General features: G+C 58.5%; 1 protein-coding gene across 1 annotated transcript; it reads left to right on the top strand.

Annotated features, from left to right (window-relative positions):
- Window positions 1–58: 58 nt before the first annotated feature.
- Window positions 59–16621, top strand: ZNF653 (zinc finger protein 653). Its single transcript, XM_055344221.1, has 9 exons — window positions 59–761; window positions 6835–6878; window positions 9011–9226; window positions 13040–13657; window positions 13817–13997; window positions 14099–14210; window positions 15253–15367; window positions 15930–16029; window positions 16200–16621. Exons 1-9 carry the CDS (start codon window positions 463–465, stop codon window positions 16375–16377), a joined length of 1863 nt encoding a protein of 620 aa, XP_055200196.1. The 5' UTR covers window positions 59–462; the 3' UTR covers window positions 16378–16621.
- The last annotated feature ends 1373 nt before the right edge of the window (window positions 16622–17994 follow it).

Genomic DNA, 17994 nt, shown 5'->3' on the forward strand with positions numbered 1-17994 from the left:
AGCAGCGTGGCGTCTCTGTCCCTTTAATGTATGGTGGCCTGGCTTTTCAAGGGATCTGCGGCATCCTGGACGGACAGATCGGACCCAGGCATTCCCTCTGCCTTCATCTGACAGCGCCTACCCTTCCCGTCATCCCCAGGATGCATTCAGGATGAGGCGTGGCGAGAGGAGCCCCTACGTCCCAGGGTCTACACGCCCATCTAGGTCTTTCTTCCCGAGGCAGGCCTCAAACCTTAGCCCCTCTCTTGGTCTCAGCAAAGTCAAAAAGTTTAACCGAGAAAAAGAGTAGAAGAATGGGTTGGTGCGAGCGCTTGCGCGCATGCGCAGTTTCTGCTCTCGGTCTCCTCTTGGCGCCGTGGGGCAGTGAAAGTCCGTGAGAAATTTCCCGTCGGCGCAGAAGATGCGCGCCACTTCCGGCCGGGCTCCTAACAACGGGGGAGGTTGGTAACCAGGGAGGGGGGGATGGCGGAGCGGGTGCCGGAGCCCGAGGCGGAGGCGGAGGCTGAGGCGGGCGCAGGCGGGGAGGCGGCGGCCGAGGAGGGCGCGGCAGGCCGCAAGGCGCGGGGTCGGCCGCGGCTCACGGAGTCCGACCGAGCCCGGCGGCGGCTCGAGTCCCGGAAGAAGTACGACGTGCGGCGTGTGTACCTGGGCGAGGCGCACGGGCCCTGGGTGGACCTGCGGCGCCGCAGCGGCTGGAGCGACGCCAAGCTCGCAGCCTATCTCATCTCGCTGGAGCGCGGCCAGCGTAGCGGCCGCCACGGGTGAGGGGGCCCGGCCCGAGGGAGGGAGGGAGCGAGAGAGGGAGGAGACGCCCCCATTCCCCGCCGAGCCTGGTCCCGCCCCCTCGGCCCCCGGCCCCGCCCCCGGCACCTGTGAGCCCCGCCCAGTTGCCGGGCTGCTGGCCTGGGTCTCCTACCGCGGGTCCTGGGACGCGCCTGGCTCGCGGCCCCGCCTCCCGTCTTTCCGGCTGCCCAATCCTGGGATGCGCCCAGCCTCTCGGCCCGCCTCCTGGCGCTTGGCCCCGCCCGCTAGAGTCCTGGCTGCCCAATCCTAGTACGGGCCCCACCTCCAAGCATTCTAACTGCCCAGTCCCTGGAGGGGCGTCCCCGCCTCCTGAGATCTTAATGCCCTTTCTAAATTGCTGGTCCTTGGGATCTCAAATGCCTCATCCTCTAAAACCCAACAGTGTAGCCTGGGGCTGTGACTGGACACACTGGGCCACCCAGCCCTGTCCTATGAGGTCCTGGCACTCCTGGGGCCGTGTGTGGCCCCATTCTTACAACCGTCCATCCCAGACATAGGAAGATTCCTCGCAATCCAGATCTCATTCCCTTAAACCTCTTGGCTCCTGGGGAGCACCTTAGCCCATGGAGACCCAGGAAGCCCCAAGTTACCTGCTCAGGTAGAGGACAGAGGCCTTTGCAGAGTCTCGGTCTTTAGAGTGAGGAGTGTGGGTGGAATTTTTCCCTCCGTGCCTAACAGGTTGGTGTGATGATTAAATGAGTTAAAATACAGCAAAAAGGCTTAGAACATGGTTGGCACATAGTGAGCACACCAGGTATTCGTTGATATGATGATATTTGTTCCCTGTCACAAGCTCTGCTGCGACAGAATCCTTGCTGTGCCCTGGTTTTTATTTGCACACATTGGAATGTTTCTCTGTGAGGAGATTCTGAGGGTCGAGAATCAACCAGATCCGTCTGAATTGCACCCACTGCCTCCCTGGGGTGTCAGGCTGGCTTATATGCCTGAGAGTGTAGCAGGAAATGCTGAGCATTTAAAAAAAAAAAAAACTCAAGCTAATGCTCCATTATTAGAGTTTCTTTCTTTTTCTTAGAAAGAGAGAGCACACAAGCATGGGGAGGGAGAGAGGAAAGGAGCAGAGTGAGAAGGAGAGAGAAATCTCAAGCAAGCTCCACACCTGGCTCAGCGTGGAGCTCAATCTCACAACCCTGAGCTCATGAGCTGAGCTGAAATGAAGAGTCCCACACTTGACCAGCTGAGCCCCCCTGGCACCCACCATTATTGGAGTTTCTGATCCAGTTAATCTGGGTAGAATTGCAGACCTTGTGTTTTTTTTCTGCAAAACTTCCAGGGAGACATTATGTGCAGCTGGAGTTGAGACCCACTGGCCAGAGGGAGCCCCTGGAGGTCCCTAAGCTGAAAGTGGTATTTGCAGAAGCTTGGTTTATGTAGTCCTGCAGGACTGGGGCCAGGACACTGAGACAACCCAGGCAGTGCATGGCAAAAACAGGGCCCCAGACATATGGGTGGTGGAGAAAATAACTAACCTGAGTGAGGGGTCTCCTGTGGGAAATGGATATGACCAGAGATGGGGGGGTCTCTTATTTCAACTCTTCATTTATTTGTAACTGTCTTGTATGCAGAAGGATTTCAGGTCAACAGAAGACAGAAATGAAAAGAGGAAGGAGGGGCTCCTGGTTGGCTCAGTAGGTTAAGTTTCTGCCTTTGGCTCAGGTCCTGGGATTGAGCCCCACGTTGCATCGCATTGGGCTCCCTGCTCAGCGGGGAGTCTGCTTCTCCCTCTCCTTCTGCCTCTCCCCACTGCTCATGCTCTCTCTCTCAAATAAATAAATAAAATCTTAAAAGGAAAAAAAAGAAAAGAGAAGGGGAAAAAAGGGATGCAGTGGGCCAGGATTGATGCTACTGGATTGAGGCATAAATCACAGGGGACATAACAGGCTTATAGGGGACATAACAAGGGCACTCTTGTTGCATGGTGAGTTAAAAACCTGACCAGAGGAGTTCAAAAGACATGAGGACATGGGAATGGAGATGGGCCATGAATCTGCCTCAGAGCCATCCTAGCAGCTGGTGGAAAAAGGGAAACCGGTCAATAGTGGAGTCTTCAGTGTCCACTTGTTTAAGGAATGCTTTGTAGCACCTCCTGTGTGCCAGGCCCTGGTATTTATGCTGAAAATGCAGCAATGAACAACAAAAAAATCACTGCCCTATGAAGCTGCCATTTTAAAGGGCAGAAGACAGAGACTTGTCCACTGTGCAAAGGCTTGTATACTGTATTATATATTTACTACTATTTCCTATAATAAATTATGTAGTATGTGAGAGATCGATAGGAGCTACATAAAGCAAAAAGTGAAATAGGGAAAAAGGAGTCAGAAAGATGTGCTAGAGGTTTAAGTAGGGTGTTGAGTGGGCCACAGTGAGAGGATAGCATTTGGGGTAAAGACCTGAAGGAGGCCAGGGAAAGCCATGCAGATACCTGGGGGAAGAGTGTTTGAGGAAGAAGGAAAGGCAAGCACAAAGGCCCTGAGGCAGGACCCAGCCTGATTGTGTACATGGGGCAGCAAGGAGGCCCGTGTGGCTGGAGCACAATGAGAGGATGAAGAGTGGGAAAAGATGAGGACAGGAAGGTGACACGGCCTTATGGACTGCATGGAGGACTCTGGTTTTTCCTGCCAATGAAGCGGTAAGGCCTGATAGGATTTCTTTTTTTGGCGGGGGGGTTCTTTAAGCACAGAATTTTTGACAGAGAGGTCCCATACCTGGCTTATATTTTAACGGAAGCATCCTCCAGGGTGTGTGTGGCTGGAGGATTGGATGAAACCCGAAACGAGGTTGGCTAAGAGTTGGCAGTCTTTAAGGCTGGTGATGGGCTCAAAGAGGTCCACTCTTCTTCTAACTTTGTATGTGTTTGAATTTTCTTTTTATATCTTAAAATGTTAACAAGAAAATCAAAAGTATCACACAGACGCCTGTGCTGAAGCTATGGGAGGGGAGGGCCGGAGCTCGCAGACCAGGAAGAAGGTGACTGCCCTGGTCTGGGTGAGTGCTGACATGACAGGGCCGACCTGGGCCCAGGTGCAGCCATGCAGAAGTGGACAGAGTGGTTGAAATTAGGGCCAACGGGGTTTGCTGATGGGAGAGACACCCCCAGGTATGGACCTGAGCACCCGGAAAGTTGCAGGTGCTGTTAAAACTGGGAAGAGACAGGTCAGGGAGCAATATGACAGCTCATGTTTGAGACGTCTTCAACACCCCCAATGTTGGGCAGGGGTGGTGGTGGTGGTGGTGCTATGTGGTCAGGAGAGGGCCAGGCAGGAATTCTGGATTTGGGGGTCACCAGGCCAGTGATGGTATGGTGATGGAGGTTGCCAAGGGGGCACAGGTAGACACACAGGTCTGAGCCCAGAGCTCATGCTCTGTGCTTAGAGAAGCCAGGGGGAGGGAGATGCAGCAGCCATGAGGCTGGTGGAGAACCCGCCAGGGCAGTGTCCTGGAGGCCAACGGAAGGATCTGCCATCAAATACTGCTGAGCCGAACACTGCTGAGCCGAGCGCTTGACTCCAGGGGCTCAAGGGAGGTAGAGGAGACAGGAAGACTGAGCAGGCATATAGACAACTCAGAGGCAGGCAGAGGGATGGGCGGAAGTTGGCAGGGAAGCCCTGGCTCAAGAGCATTTAAATCCAGGCTAGAACACACAGCAACTCCACTTCCCAAATGAAGACACTGAGGCTCAAAGGCAACAAGACCTGCTTAAGGACACACAGCTGGTCAATAGCAGAGAGGAGACTTGAACTCAGATCTGACTGGCACCCAGGCCTGTCCCCACTGCTAAGCGGTGTTCCCAGCATCTCAGTCCTGGCCAGGCTGTGAGTGCATGGAGGTGACCATGGGCATATGGACTTGGGTTTGGGTGAGGATCTGGGCAGCCAGCCTGCCCCCTTGGAGGGGAGGGGATGGAGGCATCTGGGATGAGTGAGGGCGGGTAGGGACCTGGACAAGGGCAGGGGCAGAGGAACCCAGAGGAACTGTCCTGGGACCAGATGTGGGGTTTGGGGGCTGAGAATTATTATCAGGTTGGACAGAGCTCAGGTGGGGTAGATGGTGAAGCTAACAGGAGACCCTGGACTGCCTGTTAGGATGGCTTGTGGTGAGAGCATGGTCTGGGCCATAGCAGGGAGGCTAGCGTTCCAGGGCCAGGCTCTGTGATAACATTGATAATTAGAATGGTCATTTCTACCACTTGCTAAGTGGCTACTAAGTACCAGGGGCTGCACCAAGCTTCTTTCAATGCCCATAACCTCATACCAGTCCCACAAGGAAGGTATGGTTATGATCCCATGCTACTGATGGGGAAACTGAGGCATGGTCATCCAGGGTCTCAGGGCCTCCTGCTGCAGCATAGGAAAGGAAGGATGGGGGTGCCTGGCTGGTTCAGTCGGAAGAGCATGCGACTTCATCTTGGGGTCATGAATGAGCCCTACGTTGGGTGCGGAGATTACTTCCTTTTTTTGTAAGATTTATTTATATATTTTACAGAGACAAACGCATGTGGAAGCAGGGGGAAAGGCAGAGGGAGAGGAGAGAGAACTTCAAGCAGACTCCCCACTGAGCACAGTCTCTTCCCCCTCGTGCCCTCTGCCAACTCAAGGCTCGATCTCATGACTGAGACCAGAGCCAAAATCAAGAGTCTAATGCCTACCCAACTGAGCCACCCAGTACTCTGGGTATAGAGAGTATTTAAATAAATTAATTAAAAATAAATAAATAAAAGAAAGAATGACGAAGCCTCCAGAACTGGTGGGCAGACCCAGAAGCATGGTGTCAGGAAGGCAGAGGGAGGCCCCTAGCGAGTCCAGGAGACGTTGCCCTCAGCACGTGTAGAGCCGGTGCTAGGCCACAGCCAAGTGGCTTATAGGGGTCAGGATCCCATTTGGCAGTTCCGGTGGCCATCCAGGAGTGGGAGGCCTTGGGCAGCCCCCAGTGTTTGGGTCCGGCTTTGCCCTGGGCTCCCTGAGGCCTTGGTCACTGGGGCACACAGTCCGGGTATTGGCTCCAGCCAAAGCAGGGAAGGGCCCAGGGGCAGGTGGGCATGATGGCCCTGGGCACGGGGACCTGAGCTGGCTGCAGGGGTAGTTAGGGGCTGGGGCCCACATAGAACAGGCAGTTAGGGGCTGGGGCAGGGGCAGGGTCCTTAGCAGGGCCGTCCCCTCAGGACTCTCAGCCAGCCTGGGGTGGGGCAGCGCAGGTTTTGAGGCTGACTCCACAAATATCCTATTGCCGTGTAACAAATGACCACAGACTTAGTGGCTTAAAACCACACAAATTATCTCACATTTCTCTGGATCAGGAGTCTAGCATGTTTTAGCTGGATCCTCTGCTCAGGGTTCCCAGGGCTGAAATCAGGGTTTTAGCTGGCCTCATCTTCATCCTGAGGCTCGCCTAGGGAAAGAGCTGCTTCCAGACCCCCTAAAGGTATTGGTAGAATTTGGTCCCACCTGGGCTGGACAGCTGAGGTCCCCGCAGCCTTGAGGCTGTCCACCAGGATTGCTCTCAGCTCCCAGAGACCGTTCTCAGGGCCCCGCCCCTCAGGCCTCTCATATCCTCAACCTCCAGGCCAACTGCATTAGGGCCCCTTTAAGAGCTCCCCTGATTAGGTCAGGCCCACCTTGAAAAAAGCTCCCCCCTGATTCATTTCATTCCAAGTCACCTAGCCACGGGACCGGTATCCCACCATATTCCCAGGCTGCCCCACTGATGGAGAGAGGGTTATAGAGGGTGGGGGGCCCCGGGGCTAGGAATCATTCTGTACTTTTCTGAGTTCTCCACTCCCTGGCTACGGGCCCCTGGGCAGGTAGGCTCTCTCCTCAGCCTCACTTTCCTACTTGGTGAAAAGGGTGGTGATGCCAGACTGCGGTCCGAGCGCTTGTGTCAGGGGAGGTGAGAGTCAAGCAAAGACCACCGGGGGAACAGAAAAGCAGCTCCAGTTGGGCCTGGGAGCAGGGTGCTGTCATTAGCTCAGCATCAGCCAGGTCCTGTGTTCACTCCCCCTGCCTCTCTCTCTTACAGGAAGCCTTGGGAGCAGGTCCCCAAAAAACCAAAGCGGAAGAAAAGTAAGTAGGGCCACAGCCAGCGGGGACGGGAGGGGCGTTGGGAGTACGTGGCTCACTCATTCTCAGGCACCATTTGTGGAGGGCCTGCGAGGCCAGTGCTGTGCAGACCAGGACAGACCCAGGCCTGCCCTCACAGAGCCCATGGCCTCTGCAGAAGACGGGTCAGGCCCAGCAGGGCCATGCCGGGGAAGTAGGGGCACTGGAGGCCCAGGGCAGGGGACCAACCCAGCTGTGCGGGGCAGAAAGGGGTCTGGAACCTGTGCTGTGCCCAGTGTGGCTGCCCCCACCACCCCTGTCTCACACCTAAAAGGCCAAGTCACCACCCCACGCTGCACAGCTGGAGAGTGGCAAGGCCAGGCCCCAAACCCAGTGTCACCTGAGCAGTCCCCTTAGCCCTTCCACGGTCTCACCTGGTGCATGGGACTTACCCAGGGAAGAGCTGGACAGGGCAGAGGGAACAATTTCTGTCAGAGTCTAAAGAGCGTGTCATGTGCCAGGCTGAGGGGAGCTGGGCGTGAGCAGTCAAAGTGGAGGCCTGGAGCATGTCCCTCCCACCCCTCGGCCATGACCTCTGACCCCTGGCGCCCTGGATCTCGGGCCTTGTCCAGCAGGGTGAGGGCCAACGGTCCGGGAACAGCCATCTGGTGGCGGTGAGTCCCGCCCCTGCTCACAGTTGTCAGAGGCAAGGGCCAAGCTAAATGTGACCTCCAAGTCCCAGAGGGGTGAGGAGGGACATAAGGAGGCGAGTGCCAGACTGGAGGGGCGGCTAGGGATGGCGCCCATGGTTGTCCCTATTGTCCCCATGGTTGCTACTGGGCTGGGGGCCCCAGACAACATCCTCAGGCCCAAGGACCCTTCTGGGCACCCTCCTCATCTCCCAGCCTGGAAGATTGGGAGGACAGTTTCCTCCCCCTTGGCTGCAGGACCAGCGTCATTAGACATATCACAGGCTCCATTTCCTGGGCGCTCAGAGAATGCCCAGCCTTGTTCCATGCCCTGTCCATGTCTTCACTCCCTCCTCTCTGGCAATCCTCAAGGAGCAGGGACTGTTATTCTCCCCTGGCCCAGAAGACGCAGCTGAGGTTCAGAGAAGCCAAGTCACTTGCCTGAAGCCACCCAGCTACAAAGTGGCAGTCAGGATTTGAATCCCACGGCCTGGCTCCACTGGGCCCACATCCTCAAAGCATTTATTCTTCCAGCAAACATTCACTGAGCACCCACTATGTGCCAGGCCCTGTGTCGGCGCCGGGGCTACAAGAGGAGCAAGAGATGAGTGTCCCTGCCCTTGGAGGGCTGGCATTCTAGTAGGAAAGACAGAAACACGGACACAGATAACCACAGATAGTGTCTCGGTGCTACCTTTAGAAAAAAGACAGCAAGTCAGGTGGGCTAGAAGGACAGTGGGGAGGGGGTGGCCGACTGAGGCCACTGAAGATGTGAGTGAAGGGGGCAGGGCAAGGCAGTCATCTGGAAGAAGTCACAGTCCGAGTAAAGGCCCTGAGGCAGGACCATACTCTGCTCATTCCAGTAACAGGGAGGAGGCCATGAGGCTGGAATGAAGTGATCAGGGAAAGGGGCAGGAGGTGATGGAGCAGAACATGAAGGGCCTGGTGGATCTGGGGGGGTACTTTTGGCTTTTACCCCAGCCAGGTGGGAGCTCTGGTGGATTCTTGGGCCTCATGGCAGAGGAGGGCCATGGCCTGGCTCAAGTGTTTGCAGCAGTGCCCTCCATCTACCGCAGGCAGAATAGACTAGTGGGACAAACAGGGAAACAGACCGGGGCAGAGGGACTCATCTGGTCCAGGCCAGGGACTCTGTGCAGATGATCTTATTAGCGGGAACCTAATAACCACTGCGCCCCTAGCATGTGCCAGGCTCCGTAGTTGATGTGGTTTCACTTATTCAGCAAGGACAGTTGGGCCCATCTGTGTTATCACCAGGGTGTATCTCACCTCTCAGAGCCTGTTTCCTGATTTGTAAACTGAGGCCGGGCCTGGACAGGGTGCACGAGGGTTCTCAACCCCCCACCCCCCACCCAGGAGCCATAAGGCCAGGGTAGGGGTGTTCTGGGACCCTGGGTGGGGCAAGGGCGAGCACTACCCCTGACTCTGGGCTGTGCCCTGTGTGTGTAGGGAGGCGACGCAACGTGAACTGCCTGAAGAACGTGGTGATCTGGTACGAGGACCACAAGCACCGCTGCCCATACGAGCCACACCTGGCCGAGCTGGACCCCACCTTTGGCCTGTACACCACAGCCGTGTGGCAGTGCGAAGCTGGCCACCGCTACTTCCAGGACCTGCACTCACCCCTGAAGCCACTCAGTGATTCAGACCCCGACAGTGACAAAGGTGGGCCTGAGGGGTGAGGGCTCCTCCTGGGGTGGGTCGCCCTGGACTCCCTGTCCTCAGGGGTGGCGGGGCTTGTCACAGCAAGGAGACTGGCATGGGCGCTGGCCTCAGGGGTGGTGTCCAGACCCAGCAGGCTGGGCTGCAATCTTCCAAGTCCTTATGGAGCCTGGGGGGGGGTGGGGGGCGGGTGGCATTTCCCAGAGGGACAGCTGGGAGAGCTTGGCCCACTTATGTCCCAGGCCGCACACAGGCAGGACTGGGTGGGGAGATTCGGGAAACCTGGCTCGGGCTGGAGGCAGGGGTGGGTGCTCTCCTGACTTCCTCCTCCTCTGTTTTCTCTGGCCCTTTCTCTTTCAGTGCTGGGCTCTCTCCCAGCTTCATCCTCTTCCCCTCTCTGCCCTGGTCTCCTTCCTCCCCACTCTCCCGCTCTTGAGCCCTCTCTCATCCCCCCTCCCTCTCTCCCTCATCTCTTCTGTTTGATCCTCTCCCTTCTGTGTCCTGCCTTCCCCCTGCTGCCAGCCTCTCCCTGTCTCCCCCCATCTGTCTCTCCCCGCACTGTCCCTGCCCCTCTTCTGCCGGCCCAGGTGGCCCCGGTGGGGGAGCAGAGGGGACGCTGTGGGTGGCAAGGGGCTGCCTGCCTGCCTGCCAGCCAGCCTCACAACCTCCACTTCAGCTGTGAGAAGGAGCATGGGGCCTACTGCCAGGTGCCCTGCCAGGGCTGAGGGTGAGGTCAGTCGCCAGGGCTGAGCCCGTACTGGCAGGAATCTCAGAGCAGGTGGCGTCCCAGCTGGCCGAGGGGAAACCGTGGGCGAGAGGTGTTCCAGGTGGGCCCCCTGGCCAACGGCTGCCCCGTGTGAGTCAGCCAGACCCCAACCTGCGGCTGGCCAACCCCTCAGCTGGCCGTCCTCTCCTCACTCTGGTCCCACCCCAAACTACCCTGAGTGCTCCCTACAACTCTTCATTAGCCCCACTTGGCAGTCGAGGAAACCAAGGCCTGGGACTAAGGTGGCTGACCCCTCTGGTGATGGGTCTGCTGGGACGGGGAAGGCACGTAGAGGAGCCCCCTTGCATTGCGCTGCCACCCAACCTTGACACCACTGGCTGCCCCATGTGGCTCTCGGGAGTGAATGCTGGGCGGAACAGGGGTGGGGGATAAGGGGGAGGGACTGTGTCCCTGTCCCAGCCCTGTGCCCTCAGCAGCACCCTTATCAGCTCTCTGCCTGGGGTGGCCTTGCTGCTTCTCACTCTGGTGGAGCCTGTGAGAGGCCAGGGGTTGTGCAGCCATTTCTGTGGTTAATGTTATGATCAACAAGCAGGAAGTGCTGTCTGGCCTTCACATCTAGACACTACAGTTAGGGATGCAGGCGCACACCCTGGCCGTGCCCCAAACTCACCAGGTGACTGCCGGCTGCTTCAAGGTGGAGCCAGGGGGCTCAACTCACCCTGCAGATTACAGGATGTTACAAGGAAAGGCCGATCCCCCTACCCACCCCTGCTGCCATCCCAGGGCTGAGTCAGGGTTGGGGCATTCTGATGAGAATAATAATAGAAACACTGACAGGGTGCTTCCTCAGAGCCTGGTACTGTCCTAGGCCCTTTATATATATTTACTCATTACCCGAGACACCCCTGGGAGGAGGTGCCAAGTTATCCCCAGGCCCAGAGAGGTCACATCAGGCCCCCACATGCACACAGCTGAAGGGATGGACACCAAGATCCTGGCTCTGGAGGCTGTGTGCATCATGTGGCCTTCTGGGAGTGTAGGACACATGATCCCCAGACAATGTGCCCCGATTCTGTCACAAGTGTGTCACTGGAGGGTCATTTCTTGATTTTCCTGTCACCCTGTTTTGTCCCCATGTGCAGGCTTTAGCACAAAACATCTGGGTGAAATGTTGGTGGTCTTGACCTGCATCACAACGTCGGTCTGAGATACATTCATTTTTAAAACTGTGTGCCTGTGCCTGTGCACAGGGCCCCCCATCCTTGCAGAGCTTATGATCCAGAGGGAAAGCAGCGAGCAAACAAGATGAAAAATTAAAATCTAGAGTACAGCGGAAGATGGTATTTGGGGGGGGGGAATAAAGGAGAGAAAAGATTGCTATTTGAGACAAGGTGGTCCTGCCTGAATAAATACCATTTTAGGAAAGGGTCCGATGGAGGTGAGGGAGGGAGCCCCTGCAGGTGTCTGAGAGAAGAGTGTTCAGGCGGAGCAAACAGCAAATGCAAAGACCCTGAGGCAGGAACCTAAATACATGGGCGGACTGCCAACGGGTTTGCTGACAGACTGAAGGGGATGTGAGAGAAAGAGAAGTTAGGGGCAGCCCTAGGCTTTGAAAGCCTGAGCAACTGCAAGGACAGAGCCGCCATCATCCCCTGAGATGGGGATGTCTGGGAAGGGTGTGGGCTTTTTCTAAGAGAAGTTTCAGAACCCAGAATTGCTAAGCAGACTCTGAGGTGCCTATGAGACCCCCTCCCTGGGGCAGCAGAGGAGGCAGTGGGATGTTAGAGTCCCCAGCCCCACATGGCATCCAGGCAGGGACTGTCCACAGGGAGGCATCAGAGTATGGGTGGTGGCAGTATGATAAAGATCAGTATTCGATCTTTGTCCAAGGTTCCTGGCTCAGAGCTCCTAAAACCCTTGGAGTCTCCCACGTGATGGAAATGTTTTTCATTGTCCATAATGAACCCCTCTCATAAGGAACGCACCTGAGGCGATGCTAATGAGGTGACTCAGGCAGGGTCCCCGAGATAGCTTTAGGAGGGGAGCTGGTCACCAGAAAGACCAGACACGTGACTGGAACTGGGGAATCTCAGCCCCACCCCTGACCCCCGGGGAGCAGATGGACTGGAGACTGGGTTATAAAAACTCTTGAACAACAAGGTCCAGGGAGCTTGCGGGTTGGTGAACACCTCAGGGTGCTAGGAGGGTGCCGTGCCTGGAGAGGACATGACAACTCCTGCCCCAGCCCCCACACCTTGCCCTGTGCCTCTCTTCCATCTGACTATTGCTGAGTGGCATCTTTTGTGATAAAACTAGCCATAAGTAAAGCACTTTCCCAAGTTCTGTGAGTCCATCCTAGTAAATTAGCCAACCTGAAGAGGGCGTTGTAGAAACCCACAATTTATAGCCAGAATTACAATGGCCTGGGTCTTTTTTTTTTTTTTTTTTTTTAAGATTTTATTTATTTACGAGAGACACACAGAGAGAGGCAGAGACATAGGCAGGGGGAGAAGCAGGCTCCCTGTGAGGAGCCTGATGTGGGACTCGATCCCAGGACCCCGGAATCACAACTTGAGCCAAAGGCAGATGTTCAATCACTCAGCCACCCAGGTGTCCCAGTGGCTTGGGTTGTATGACTGGGTGCCTGAAGCAGGGGCAGGCAGTCTTGTGGGACCTGAGCCCCTAATCCGTGGCATCTGACACTCTCTCCAGATAGAGGGTGTCAGATCCAAATTAAATTGTCGGACACCTAGCTGGTGTCAAGAATGAGGGCAGCATTTAACACCATCATGCTGGCTGAGACCCTGGGGTGGGTGGAGCACTGTGAAGAGCCCTGACTAGAACCTTCCAGACCTGTAAGAACCAGAGAGGCTAAGAAAGAGCCATCAGGGAGGGGCCAGAAAACCAGAATTCAAGTCTGGAGGCTGAGAGAAGAGAGTATCTCTGAGGAGCAGGGTGGTCGGGGGACAAGGAAGGCTGAGAAATGACCAGTGTTTGTGGCACTGAGGGGGTTACCATGCCCAGCCCTTAGTGATACTGTTGCCGCCACTGTTGCTCTTGTGACTGTCCCCTTCTCTTTGTCATCACAGTGGGCAATGGCCTGGCGGCCGGCAGCTCTGACTCTTCCAGCTCTGGCTCCGGCTCTGACTCCGAGGAGCCCCCCGAGGGCCAGCCGGCCAAGGTGGCAGCAGCAGCAGCAGCGGCGGCGGTTACCCCCACCAGCCCAGCAGGCAGTAGTGGGCTCATCACTCAGGAGGGCATGCACATCCCCTTCGACGTCCACCATGTGGAGAGCCTGGCTGAGCAGGGCACCCCGCTGTGCCCCAACCCTGCAGGCAGTGGGCCTGAAGCCCTGGAGACAGTGGTGTGCGTGCCAGTGCCTGTGCAAGTGGGCCCAGGCCCCGGCACCCTCTTTGAGAACATGCCCCAGGAGGCTCTGGGTGAGGTGGTAGCCAGCTGTCCCATGCCAGGCATGGTGCCTGGCTCTCAGGTGATCATCATCGCAGGCCCCGGCTACGATGCCCTCACAGCCGAGGGCATCCACCTCAACGTGGCAGCTGGCAGCAGTGCCCCCGCCGGGGGCCTGGGTGATGAGGTGCCCTGTGCCATGATGGAGGGTGTAGCAGCCTACACCCAGACGGAGCCTGAGGGCAGCCAGCCCAGCACCATGGACCCTGCCGCCATGGCAGGCATCGAGACCAAGAAAGGTCTGGGGGCCGCGCTGGTCCAGGGGGGCTGCCGTGATCTCTGGCAGGGGAAGGGTTGGGGCCTGGGAGGAGGAGGGAGAGCGGAGGGATGGCCCTGGACCCAGTTCCTCGACCCCACAAGTCCCCCCACGGACACCTGCCCTGTGTCCACCCCCGTAGAGAAGGAGGACCTGTACATGCTTAAGAAGGAGGAGAAGGAGGAGCCCGTGGCCCCAGAGCTTGCAGAGCTGGCGGCGACAGTGCCTGAGAGCGCAGAGCCCGAAGCAGAGGTAGATGGGGAGGAGCTGGACGGCAGTGACATGTCGGCCATCATCTACGAGATCCCTAAGGAGCCGGAGAAGTGGGTGCCTGGGAAGCTGGGGGCTGGGACGAGGAGCGCCCCATGGGCACATAACCTGCCTGGTGGGAGAGCCCTGATGCCATGGGCCCCTTCCCCTCCAGGAGGCGGCGGAGCAAGCGGACTCGGGTGATGGACGCCGATGGCCTGCTAGAGATGTTCCACTGCCCCTACGAGGGCTGCAGCCAGGTGTACGTGGCCCTCAGCAGTTTCCAGGTGAGGCCACCACCCAAGCAGGTCCCATCCAGGACCCGCTTCTGTTTTCCACTGCCTGTGTGCTGGCATCTGGGCAGTGTGGCTCACGGAGCACCCCACTTGGTCCTCCCAGGTGCCACTGGCTTGCCTCTCACATGCCCACCTCTCAATAGCTTCTCACTCACCCTGCCTCGGCCACAGGGCACCAGTCATCACCTCACCACTTCCCCTTCCTGCTCTCCGGTACACTTGCCTTCTCAACTGGCCTGAACTCATCCTGCTTTGGCCGAGGCCACCTTCTTGGCTCCGGATGCCTCATCTCCAGGCTCAGCTCAGGAGGCCCCCTCCACCAGGAAGCCCACCCTAGTCCCCCAGAGCTGGTGGGGCCAGCGAGCCCCAGGTCACTGCACCACCAGGACATACCTATAGTTTGTCCTCTGGAGTCTGGACGGATGCCCCAAGGGCAGACAGGCTCCTGTCACATTCCCACTTGTGGTGGGAGGCGGCACCAGTAGGCCTTTGAATCTGCTGAGTTTCATTTTCATTAAGCACGTGTTGAGCACCTACAGGGTACCAGGCCTAGTGCTGGGCGCTGAAGCTATGGGTTTGCTGGTGAGTTAAAGAATAAAAGAGCAAAGGAATGACGACAGGGGGTGCCTGTTCCAGACATTGGGAACAGTGTAGCTCCGTGGCAAAGCGTGCTGTGGGACTCCCGGCCCTGGAATCCAGGGTCTGCCCCTGCCCACCTGTGGGACATGGGCCACAACCTAACCCTCTAGAGCCTCCTCCCCCATCCATAAGCTGGGCGAATAGCAGGGCCCCACCACATGGTTATGACAAGGCCCAGGCCCTGGCTATAGTAGGTGCACGCCGAAACTGCGGTGCCCCTGGGCCCTTGCTCAGAACTGGGAGTCCCTCCCAAGGGCAAGGGCACCCCTCTTCCCTCCTCCAGAGAGGCTGCCCCCAGCCTGCCTCCCAGCTACCCTTCTCTGTCCCCACACTGGAGAGTCCTGGAGGTAGGCCCAGGCACCCACAGCCCCACTCCTGCCCCTCTTGCCTACAGAACCACGTCAATCTTGTGCATCGGAAGGGGAAGACCAAAGTGTGTCCACACCCTGGCTGCGGCAAGAAGTTCTATTTATCCAACCACCTGCGGCGGCACATGATCATCCATTCAGGTCAGGCCCAGGATGGGGCTGGCAGCACAGGGCGTAGGGCCATGGGCGTCGGATCTAGGGCCGGAGCAGGCTGGCTGAAGCCCCAGCGAGCACTGGGTCCCCAGGCTTAGGACTGCCCCCTCCCGCTTGGGAGTGCCACCCAGGGCATGGGCGGCTGACTCAGTGGGTAGCTGTGCTGCCTGCGTCCAGCGGGAGGGGACGGCTTCAGATTTTTCAAGAGGCGGGAACTTTGAATTTTTACATGAAATCGCCCCGAAGTTCATACATTGGGGTCATATTCAGACCCACTTTGGCCTGACGGCTTGCTCTGCGTGCCTCCCATGGAGCCCAGCTCCCATTCCAGCTCTGCCCCGACGCCCTCCCGGACAGCCTCTGAGCCCCACACGAGGCCGTCGGTATGAACCGCCCTCGTTACCAGAGTCGAGGCTTCCAGGGCTCCCGGGGCTGCCTGCGTCCAGAGGTTCGGGAGACCGCCGGGGACACCCGGGTTCGGCGGCGCCGGGGCGACGTCCCGCAGCCTCCGCCCCCGACGGCGCCGTGCTCAGCCCCGCATCTCCCCCAGGTGTCCGTGAATTCACCTGCGAAACCTGCGGCAAGTCCTTCAAGAGGAAGAACCACCTGGAGGTACACCGGCGCACGCACACCGGCGAGACGCCCCTGCAGTGAGTGACCGGGGGCTGACAGGGAGGGAGTCTGGGCCTGGGCGGGCAGAGGGCGGGTCCACCCCACGGGCTCTGGGGTGCGTCGGGTCCTCGGAGCTTGGCCCCCGCCCCCAATGCGGCCCCACCCCAGGCTGACCCCGCCCCCGGTGTCGCCCGCCGGCTCCCGGCAGGTGCGAGATCTGTGGCTACCAGTGCCGGCAGCGCGCGTCGCTCAACTGGCACATGAAGAAGCACACGGCCGAGGTGCAGTACAACTTCACGTGCGAGCGCTGCGGGAAGCGCTTCGAGAAGCTGGACAGCGTCAAGTTCCACACGCTCAAAAGCCACCCGGACCACAAGCCAGCCTGACCCATCCAACCACTGACCACCCCTATTTATTCGTCCGCTCGGACACCACGCCCGGGCTGGCCGGGGCCGGACAGCCGCGGGGGCCTCCCGGACCGCGGGCCGGAAGGAGGCGCCCCTGCCCTGCCCCAGGGCTGGGCCCCCCGGGGCTGGTCCCCCCCCAACCCCGCCCTATTTCTGGAGGTGGCGCCTGGGGCTGCTAGAACTGTGTCAAGAGAGCAGAGTGAGATTAAAGAGCGAGAAAGGAGACGCCCTTCCCCTAGGCCTGGATGATTTGGGGGGCCGGGCCCCTCTTTGTCTCCATCCTGGTCCCTTCCTGAGAAGGCCGAGACAGGCGATGATGCCCCTACCTGCTGAACAATGCCCTTTCCTGACAGCCTCTGCTATGCTTCAGCTATCCGAGCCTGGTAGCTCTGAACACTGTCACAGGCCCAGGGGCAGGAGGTTGGGAGCCCGGGAGGCCACCGGACCTCTCCCAAGAGTCAGGATCCTGATGCCCACTCCTAAGTCCTTCACGGAACATACATTCTTCACCCTCAGAGAGCTCAGGGACCAGTTGGGAAGATGTTCAGTAGACCCCCGAGGAAGACCTCTACAGCCGTGACAAGTGCTGTGCAGGAAATAGAGTGATGTGTTAGTTTCTGGCTGTTTAAATCGGTGGTCAGGGAGGTCCTCTTTGAAATGGTGGCATTTGAGCATAGACCAGAATGACAAGGAGGTTCCGTCCCTGAAGAAAGCTGGAGGAGGCAAATCCCAGGCCGAAGGAACAGCCAGTGCCAAAACCCCGAGGTAGAACGGCTCGGCGTGTTCCTGGAACAGGAAGCCGAGGTGGGGGAGGGGGGAGTTGGCAGCGACGGGGCGGCTGCCCTGGCCCCATTTCCCGGAGGAGGATGCTGAGGTCGCCGCCGCCTCCTGCTGGCCGCCCGCAAGAGAGGCGGGGAGCGATACGAGGCCGGCGGCCGCCAGGTGGCGCGCAAGCTGCGTGGGCCCTGGTGGCCGCAGCCACGTGACCCGGGGGACCGCAGCCGCGAGCCCGGGCACGTGCCCGAGGGAGCCCTGTGGCGCCACGCGCAGATTGGCCCCTTGGCTCCTCACCAGCTCGTGGGGGCGGGGCCGCAGCTAGGCTTTATTTTACACTTTGGACCAGGAGTTGTCCAAAGCAGGGACGGGAGTGTCGGCGAGGATGAGCAAGTCCGGCCGCTGGGGCCACCCACGCGAGCTCCCTAAGTCCCCCAGGGCTGAGTCCCCTTCGCTATCCCCGCACATCCAGAGCCAGCAGTTTCCATGGAAACCGCAGCCGGGTCTGCGCGCCCCGGAGGAGCGCCCCTCCCGGCACAGGCACAATTTGCAATCCGGGAGGAACACCGGGTGGGGAACAAGTCATCGCTCGGGGTCTCTAGGTTCGACAGCCAGGTCGCCCGGGCAGAACCAAGAGGGGCCACCCGGGGACCTGCAACGCCACCGCCCAGATTGCGCGGGCCACTGTGATTGGCCTGTTTTCTCCTTTGGCGTGTCAGTGCTCTCTGCTGCGCGCTCTCTCATTGGCTCAATCTCGAGGGCATCCTCCCGCAATTGGTTCTCTCGAGGGCAGTCCCTGATTGGTCCAATTAGGCTCTCCTC

Source organism: Nyctereutes procyonoides, unplaced genomic scaffold, assembly GCF_905146905.1.
Source record: "Nyctereutes procyonoides isolate TBG_1078 unplaced genomic scaffold, NYPRO_anot_genome, whole genome shotgun sequence".
In the NCBI taxonomy this organism is placed as follows: domain Eukaryota; kingdom Metazoa; phylum Chordata; class Mammalia; order Carnivora; family Canidae; genus Nyctereutes; species Nyctereutes procyonoides.

Coding starts and splice junctions, on each gene's coding strand:
- ZNF653 (XM_055344221.1), top strand. CDS start 463: ATGGCGGAGCGGGTGCCGGAGCCCGAGGCGGAGGCGGAGGCTGAGGCG. Junction 13,658..13,816: donor AGGCATCGAGACCAAGAAAG/GTCTGGGGGCCG, acceptor CCACCCCCGTAG/AGAAGGAGGACCTGTACATG. Junction 15,368..15,929: donor GCACATGATCATCCATTCAG/GTCAGGCCCAGG, acceptor CATCTCCCCCAG/GTGTCCGTGAATTCACCTGC.